The following is a 9,138-nucleotide window of genomic DNA, read 5'->3' as shown; positions in this document are numbered from 1 at the left end:
TGAGTCGTTCAGACTTGAGAAAATGAAAAGAGAAAACGTCAAATGGGGGCACACACGCACACAGACATGAGACAAGCGTTGCGGCGTCAGCACACCCTCAGTTCCAGATAGAGGCAGAGAGAGAGGGATACCGCGAGAGGCACAGGCAGAAAAATGAGGAGAGATGAGAGCAGCTGAAGGGGGCAAAGAGAGGGAGGGCATTCGGGTACAAACGGCAGTGGGCATCCGCTCTAGAGCGAATTGCACAGGATCACCGATGCACCTCTCTGTTTCCAAGGCGAGCATTATCAGAAGTGGCGCCTCCATCTCCACTCCCAGAAACACACTTAAGCTCCACGTAGTGACCATCTGACCCCTCCATAGCCGCTATCAGCGATGGCCTAGGCTTGCGAACAGCCAACCACAGCGCGGCGACATCATTCCTTGATATGCACGTTCCCTTTCTCCTCTCGATCGCCTGCGCGTAGACGGCGCGTATACCCACTAGCGCAGCCAAACGACGCCACTGCACCATGCGCGAGACCGCGTCCGTTCACCAGCTCAAATGAGCCGCGACGGCGGCACACAACAGCGAGCGAAAAAAAAAATGGAAGCTCACGCTTACGTACCGGTGCACACCTTTCGCCGACACCCGAGTACACCGCCACGTGCGCCCGGCACGGCACCTAGACAAGGGTCGAACAGGGAGCTGAAAAAGTAGGTCACGTGCGGCACACAGGTTTCACCCTCCGCTTCAGGATGGCGTCCAGCGATGCCGCAGTGGCGCGATCGACGCAAGTCTCGGCAGCGAGGCGCGTGGCGAAGTTGAACACACATGTCTTCGCCAGCGACGGTAGCGGTGAGCATACGAGGTGCAGTTCCCTGGCGATACGGTCCACTTCGCCCACCTCCTCCGCGGTGCGAGGGGTGAGGTGCACTTCGTATCCCGCGAAGGGGAGAATTGCAGCCTCCATAAGGGCTCGTGACGCGTCGCCGTCTCCGTCGTCCCCCTCCTGCTTTGCTGGCGCAGGTTTCGGCAGAGCGCTCGCAGACGCTGGCTTCACTTTCCGGCACGACTTGTCGGTGACGTCACCGACAAGAAACACCTCTGCGGTGTCGTTGGTCGTCTTCTCGGGTCGCTGCTTTGCCACGGGGACTCTTTCCGGAGAAGCTCGCTTGCGTTTTCGGTGAGGAGCCGAGTTGGCGATCTTCCCGGCATGGGCGGCGATCTCTGTGTCTCGCGCCGCCACCCCTTTCGCCGCTTGCTGGTATCGTCGGCAGAGGCCGAGACGCACGGGCCTTCCGGCCGGCACGCCCCTGCACTTTGGAGACGTCGTCGCGGGTGCCGCCGGCAGTGCCTGTGAAGCGTCCGCGTTTCTGTTCGGCGATGTCAGCAACGCCTGCACCCCTGTGCGCCTTTCGTCGTCGTCTGAGATCAGGGTCAACTCCGCACACCGATGCAACGGCGCATTCTGGCGCGTTTCGTAGCCTCCGCAGCGCTGACACTGAAAGCATGGCACGTGAAGACGCTCATCAGACCGCACCTCCTCCAAGCACGCCTGACATATGTCCACCTGGCAGGCGGAGCAGTTGTAGAAAAAGCGCGCGTGCGCAGTGAAAGATGCTGCTGCTGAGGGCGCCGTGGCATCCTTTTTCCCTTCATCATTCACCACCGTTCCGCTCGCTGAAGGAGAGGTCGTCGCTCGCTCGGCCAATCCCTCGAGCCAATCGGTGTGGCCGCAGAAGTCGCAACTGACGCCTTCCACATCGCCGTAGGCAGCGCGTGGACGCTTCTCGAGAACGTGTAGCTGCCAGCACACAAACTGCCGCTTGACAGGGTCGTAGAGGGGGCTGCCCAGCTGCATGGCCGCTTGAAGGAGGGGGTCCACTTCGTCTGCAGAGTACGAGCCCGGCCTCAGCTCCTGTGTCTCCTCCCCAAACGAGCAGCCGTCGAGGACGAGGTAAGAGAAGCCTGTCGAAACAGCAGAGGTCGACGCGGCGGCGCCGCCGGAGACACTGCGCGGCGTTGATGTGGCGGCACAAGCGGAGGAAACTGTATTGTCCGCCGTCATGCTCTGCGTCATGGAAACGGACTGGGCGGTCCCGCAGTACGGCTTCCCGTCTCGCGCCTCCGTCGAAACAAACTCCTTGTAGATGAGCTCACCCTTGCGCATCTGCTGATGGCGCGCTTGCGGAGTCGCCACTCTACTGGCTGTAGACTCGCGAGTGGCAGCGCTCGTCGATGCCGTTGCCCGGCCCTGGAACGGCCGCAGCATTTGATCAAGCTCTCTGTCAGGAGACAAACTGCGAGAGTACGAGCGGGTGAGCGCGATGAAGCGGTCGAAGTTCACCGGTGCCGCCGAGAACCGCCGAGTGCCATTCATCGTGGCGGCAGCCGAAACGGCGGCGAAGAGAGGGGGAGGTGAGGCAGAACGAGAAAGCGGAGGTCCGAGGCAGGTGAGGAAAACGGACTTCCGCGCAGCCCCACAGGCGCTGCCTTCGCAACACGAGAGAGATGCAAAGACGGGGTATCACCCCAAGAACAGAAGAAACCAATAAGGTTGGAAAGCAGAAGTGTGGGAAAGGGGGGCGGAATGGGGTGGATGGCGGACAAGGAGTGAGGGGCACGCGTAAGTTCAGAGTTACTCTATGATGTGCCGCCGATACCGTTCGCAGGAGCCTTCTATGGCAGGGCGGGTGCGTGAGTGTGCTTGATGCTTCACTTCTTCTCTGTGTATCCGGGCAAGGCGGTCAAGCATGAAGTGGGATTCTTTCCGCGTCTTCACCTTTGTGGACAAGAGACACGCAGTGGATGGGAGAGCAGAACGGCGGACCGGTACCGCCGCTCTTTGTTTCTTTCCAGTGCCGATCCTAGAGTAGGGGAGAGGAAGGCGAGGCGTATGTGCGTTGTGTGTAGTGATGTGCTCGTGTATGCGTTGGTTTACTTCCTTTCTGGTCTGCATGCATGAAGTCGGGTGCGCTGGCGTGTGCATTGATGGAAGACTGCCGGCGATGTGCAATCTCCTTCCAGCTCACGCCTCACCAGTGACACGCACCTGAGCTTCTGTTGGCAGTAAGTCGGGAAATCGAGCAAAGGCGAAGACGTCGGAGGCGACAAGCAAGAGGAAGAGCGTAAGAGAAACACCCTGGCGGCTGAACCGCCTCATGTCTCGTGCACGCGTCATGTTGGGTGCGAACCGACACCGAGTCAGTGCGCGAACCACGGCGCACGGCACCATGAAAAAGACGGTGTGCACGGCTGATGCGCAGAGAAGGGGATAGGTGTCAATGGCAATACACGCACCCAAACTCGCAAATCGGCGGTGACTCTCAGAAAGAGTGCACCTGCACTGCGACAGCTACCCGAGTAGCAACGGCGAGTTTTCACTCGTCGCCACCTGCAGCTGTGGTCCGTTCGCCTGATGCAGTTCTCCGCTGCTGCAATTGTTGAGAAGACAGTAGCGAGAGCCACACTACGCAGCAAAGTCAAAAAGGAAAGGAGAGGGAGAGAAGCACTCCTCCATCGGCTCAGAATAAAAAAAGCGGCCACGAACACAGCCGACACGCCCATGCACAGACACACACACACACACATGTGGCATGGGTTCAACCAGGTTTGCACGCCATCACCGAGCATAGGGCCGCTATGTGGTGGCACACATCTCTTCTTTGAGCATAAAAGAGAAGCAGACACACGCAGCCACGCCGACACACACACAACAGGTTCGAAGTAACGAGCCGACATACAAAGAAAATGCACCGAATGCGTGAGGGACAAACGATGAAGTAACGTGAGGGAGCGTGTCGCACAGGTCCCAGAGACGACTGCGTAAAAACAGTTCGATATGGAGAGAGCGACCTCGAGCTAGAGGGTTGATGAGGTACTCGGTAGTGCCGTCCTCAACCTCGCGCAACGGCAGTCACGCTGATCCCGCGTGAAGACAAGCGAAACTCATTCAGAGAAAAACAAGAGTCAACAGGGAGACGGGATGAGTAAGAGGTGGAAGGCGGAGAGAGATGAAAGGAAAACTACATCATCCTTGCAAGTGGTGAAGAGATGTAAAACAAAGCACGCGGCGAACTCAGAACGCGCACGCATACACACAGACACGACCCTCGTGCCAGATTCGCAGTGAGAGGGAGAGAGTGGAAGGACAGAGCACATGGTGAAGGTGTGCGCAGTACATTAGCGCAGACACGCAAGGAGGAGAATGTGAGCGCACATGGAGACTTCACAAACAAAAAAAAAGAGGGAAGAGGGGGGGCAAAGACAGCCACAACAACAACCGATAAAAGGGGAGCCGTCATGTCAAAGGGGGTGGGTGGTGGATAAGAAAACCAACCAGAGTGCTTAAGCGCCCTTTTACACAAGCCGCACATGCAAGCACCCACACACACCTGCAGAGAGAGAGATGCACGTCGGCTTCAGTGTAGCACATGACGATATCCACGAAATGGGAACACACACACAAAAAAAGAAGTGATACGCTGAACAGCCGCACCGACCATCACCTCCGAAAAGAAAAAAAAAATAAGAACCCTCTCGTAAGCGAGAGCGAAGAGAAAAAATATGTGGCAGGCCAGGCGTTTAAACTGACTCCCTCCTCTCTCGTTATTTGGGCCATCCCCCCTCCCCTATTTCTCTCCACCGCCTGCCCGACTGCTCGCCGGCCCGCCCCCCACACGCGAAAACCCTCGCGCCAATGTGTCAGTGGCTAGCGCGACCGTTGACATTGGTCTCTGCCGCCTCACTGATACCTCCCTCCGGTCGACGCACGGCGCCACATAAACATGACGACACACACACACACGTATGCACATATGATATTACAGGAGGCCGGCCCATGCCAGTCGTGCAAGAGCCCCCAACGACAGTCGGTGCCTGTGAGCGAGAAAACCGGGAGAAAGGGATAAGGGTAGAGAACATAGGAAGACGCAACAGCGCGGAACTGGAAAAAAAAAAAGAATGCCGATGAAAGGTGTAAGCAGCAGGAGCAATGAAGCGAGGACTGCAGCCGGCTACCCAACGCATCACACACACACACATAAGCATACAGCGATGGGCGTTTTTGCCGCTGGTTGGAGCTCGGCGCGGCTTCTACCGCGCTGACGGCGGTGTGGCTGCGATCACTCGCTCTACCTCCAACTGCGTTCCTTGGACTGCGGAGCCGTGCGGCGCGTGGATAGAGCACGACATGCCGTCGCTGCTGTTGCCGAGCGTGCGAAACGCAAGGCTTCTTGTCAAACGGGAATTCGACGCCGGCGTAGGCGTCAATCAAGACGTGCTCTGCGGCAGTGGGGTGCAGACGGCAGACACGAGGCACGTGATCTCCCGCGAATGCCGGTGGACGTCGTAGAGGAAGCGGCCAGAGGAGCCGCTGACCCTAGCTGAGGAGTGGAGGTCATTCGTGTCCGTTTCCGCGGAGCGCGCGGTGCTAAGGGCACCGGTCGGGGACTGGGATGGCATACATAAGCAAAGGGAGCTGGAGAGGAACGCCGAGGACACACTCGAGCCGCCGGCTGCGCTCAAAGGGAAGCTGCCGTGCGGGAAGTCCTTGTGTGCGCACACCTCTCGGGTTTCGCAGTGGTCCACAGGCGACGCCCACTGCGGTAAATTTCCTTCGTTCGGGACGCGCGGGGAGGTCTGTGAGTAATCTCCGCATGAGAGGGGCATTCGCATAGGAAGCACCGCCTCGCACGCTACATTGGCCCCTTCATTATGTGGATGAGGCGCCGGTGCAGTAGTGATAGCAGTCCTGGCGGCTGTGCTGAAAGGACTCGGCTGCTGCAGCGCCTTCAACTCTTCCTCCACCGGCGCAGCGTGACACTGTGTCGGTGCGCTGGCGGAGGCACGCCATCCGCTCAGTGCAGCATTTCGCTTGTGAGCTAGCCTCGCCGTGCTTCGTAAGCCGTTGCCGTCCGGTCGCGTGTCGATCGGCCTCAGCGTAGGTCGCCTCGGGGCCAAGGGTCGCAGAGTTGGTGGCTTGTGCGCTGCATGCACGGATACGTCATTGTGGCCGTCGCCAGCAACACCCGCACCGCTCGGCGTGCGCAGCTCTGTAGAATCACCAAGGGCTGTGCTGTGCTGCCCTTCTATTACCAATCTGTACTCGCGGAATGTCGTGGAGTTGCCGACACGAAGATATAGCGCTGGAAGACCAGTGGCATGGGTCACGGAGAGTGCCGCGCTTGACGCCACACTCGAACGCGTCGAGCAAGAATCCTCGTGCTTTACCGCCTCCGCGCCGCCAAACTTGAGTGACGGAGAGTTCGCATCGGCGTGCTGGCGCGCTGTTACTTCCTTTGTCAGCGCAGCCTCGATCACGCCCTCTTCGACCCGGATTCTCTTATGTTCGAAATGGAACAGCGGCGAGTAGTACCACAGAATGGTCACTTTTCTACGATTGGAGTCACGGTCAGCGGCGACGTTGGCGACGCTGAGGCCGACGGCGTCCGTCTGAAGCTCACCCACAAAGCAGAACCCCGTCAGGAGACTGTCGTTGCAGCGGTGCCTGCCAGGCGCGGCCTCGGCACTGCGGCAAATAGGGAAGAGCTTCAGCTTGTGCGGGCCTAGGTGCAAGACAGGGGGCAAGGCCATTGTTGTCCACGACTCTCTCTCCCCTTTCGTGTGCTGTCGCGCCTGAGTTGAACACGGAGGCGGCGGTGGCGCCGGTTTGTCCATGGCTTTTGTTGCTGCGCCCGACACGGTGGACCGGCTACCCTGTGCCAGAGCAGTGGGAACACCACGGGAACCAGAGAGGCGGGCGGACAGAGGAAGCAGGCAAGGGAGGCGGCAGCAGTGACGCTGGTGCACACGCAAAGACAGAGAAATGCGGCGCGCGGCGAATGGAGGGGGACGAACGCGATGAGAAGTCGACAAAGAAGAGGGGAGGGTGTGTGAACAGGCTCGGCCGTCGAAGACGCGAGTGACAGAGGAAACAACGAACTCGATGGAGAGGAAGAGAAAGAGAGAGGTCTGGGGAGGGGAAGGGGGGGGCACATTACAGGGGAAGGTTCAAGGAGGGAGGAAGACGGGAGAACAGTGAAATCTCCGAAGCAAGCACGAAGCGGCCTTTACACACACGCGAGGATAGGGTAGAGGGGTAGAGGAAGAGGGGGTGGGGGTGGACGCCTATCGGCATGCAGTTTCCCTGAAAGGAGACAAGTAGAGACGGTGTGGAGGAGCAGGGCGGAGCAGCGCAGGGCGAGGAAGCAAAAAGAAAAAAGGCTCTAGTAGAAATCGGAAAAGAGCGGAGACAAGCACAAGAAATACGTGCAACCATCACATAATATTACCAGCAAGAAAACATCCATACAGGCGAGCACGTCAGCAACAAAAAATGATGACGCAGAGGAATTCCGTGTCTGTTAGGATGGGAGCAAAGACAAGATCTGGGCTGGTGGAGATGCGTTCTGCGGCGGCGTATCTCCAAGGTTCAAGAACCACGCACGAGATGAACGAAAAGAGAAACGAACATGGAAGAGGTGAGCACTCGACAATTGAAAAAGGGAAAGCAGATACAGAGCGCGCACGCACAAACAGAAAAAGAGGTCCTGTTCTCTGATGATGGAGGAGTGAGGGAGGGAGCTGTGGGTGAATATCGCTCCGGCTACGGTAGAGCGTGGCGATGAGAAGCGCGTATGGAATGTAGATGTGCTCGGAAAAGGAACAGGAAAGGCAAAAGAGAGGCGAAAACAGAAAAGACGTTCAGGGCGCAAGTGCTCCCTTCCCCACCCCACCCCCACCTTCGGGCGAGCGTGCGGCTGTGGATGCGCCTGCAGAGTGCCACCGGTGATGACTCGGTGGAGCAAGTGAAGAGAATAACAAAAAAGAGATGGTGGACGGGGTGTGTGTAGTGGGAGAAAACGAATATCAACACCAAAGAAATGAAAACGAAAGATGTGCACAATTCTGGAGCAGCGTCGCGAGGGGGGGAGCGAAGAAATGCCCAAATAAGATAGGCGATCGTTACGGCTGGGAGCACTGCAGGACCGTATGAACGGGAGTCCACTGTAAGGAGCCAGGCGAAAAAAAGAGCCCGCGTGCGGCGAGAGCAGAGTAAGGTGTAGCGGCGCACACTCGCACCTCACTCTATTACTCTCAAGCTGGGCGGGGAAATAGGTGGCCGTTTGCGCAGAGTCACCAGAATGAATCGGGGCCTAACTCGCAAAAAGCTGCGGAAGAGGTTGTTCCACTATAAGAAAACGAAGAAGCACTGATGCCAACAAAGGCTGAACCAGGAAGATAGGGAGGTCAGCAGCGAGAAGAGAGTAGAAGATTCGCAAAGGCATGTGCGCGACACCGAGAACACGCCGCGTCGAGCACGCATCCGCCGGTGATTCATCCCGCGGATGCCCTACTTGTCCACCATGAAAAAGGATGAGCGTTGCGGCTTGCTGCGCAACAGACAGCTCGGTGGCACATGACGAGAGAAGCGCATAAGCACTTCGCCATCCGATGGAAAGTCGGCAGAAGTTCGCATACGTTATTCTGGCACCAATCGGAGCTGCGAGACGAGTGCGTGTGCCTGTGCGCCAGACATGCGCCCGAGCGACGATGCGTCCCATTCTGTATGGTGTTGTTGCGCTTTCCTTGTTCCTGACCTTCACTCTCACACGTGCACACTTCACCCACCACCCGGCCATGGGGGCGCGACAACGCAGGAGCAGCCTCTGACAACATGACAGGTACGGAGAGGGAATAAAAAAGGGGGATGTGTGGCGGCGAACCGCACCGACGTGAAGGCCGAAGGTACAGCAGGGGAACGCAGAGAGAGTGAGTGAGAGAGAAAGGGGAGGGAGTGGGCGAGACAACGGTTCGAGGGGCCGCTCCTAGGTGGGGCAGATCAATGGGGAAAACGATAAAGAGAACAGCCGCGGGTGCAAAGCCTCAAAAAAAAAGAAGACAACTTCCGTCAAACAGCCTATTTCGTCTCGTACCGAGGGCGCTGCGCATCCGCAGCATCAGCAGTGCGTAGGCACGCCAACGCAGCGCATGCTTCGCTTGTTCTCGACGTCACTCGTGGATGCCTGTAACACACAAGGAGGGAGAGAGAACGACACTCGCTTCTAGCACATGTGTCGCATATCTCTTCTCCCTTCCCTTGACCTGTGACGGCGCCCATCTGCGCAGCGCCTCTCTGCACGCCGCATTATGTA

The 9,138-nt window shown here is 58.1% G+C and overlaps 2 protein-coding genes across 2 annotated transcripts; both read right to left on the bottom strand.

Moving 5' to 3' along the window:
* Positions 1 to 701: 701 nt before the first annotated feature.
* Positions 702 to 2,255, bottom strand: LINJ_34_3550 (conserved hypothetical protein; the record flags this gene model as incomplete). The annotated part of the gene is made up of 1 exon (XM_001468675.1): positions 702 to 2,255. One exon carries the CDS (start codon positions 2,253 to 2,255, stop codon positions 702 to 704), a length of 1,554 nt encoding a protein of 517 aa, XP_001468712.1.
* A 2,999-nt stretch (positions 2,256 to 5,254) lies between these two features.
* On the bottom strand, positions 5,255 to 6,577 carry LINJ_34_3540 (hypothetical protein; the record flags this gene model as incomplete). The annotated part of the gene is made up of 1 exon (XM_001468674.1): positions 5,255 to 6,577. One exon carries the CDS (start codon positions 6,575 to 6,577, stop codon positions 5,255 to 5,257), a length of 1,323 nt encoding a protein of 440 aa, XP_001468711.1.
* Positions 6,578 to 9,138: the final 2,561 nt, after the last annotated feature.

Source organism: Leishmania infantum, chromosome 34 (genome assembly GCF_000002875.2).
Source record: "Leishmania infantum JPCM5 genome chromosome 34".
In the NCBI taxonomy this organism is placed as follows: Eukaryota; Euglenozoa; class Kinetoplastea; order Trypanosomatida; family Trypanosomatidae; genus Leishmania; species Leishmania infantum.
The sequence above is the reverse complement of the archived record's forward strand: the minus strand, read 5'-3'. Positions and strand labels throughout refer to the sequence as shown.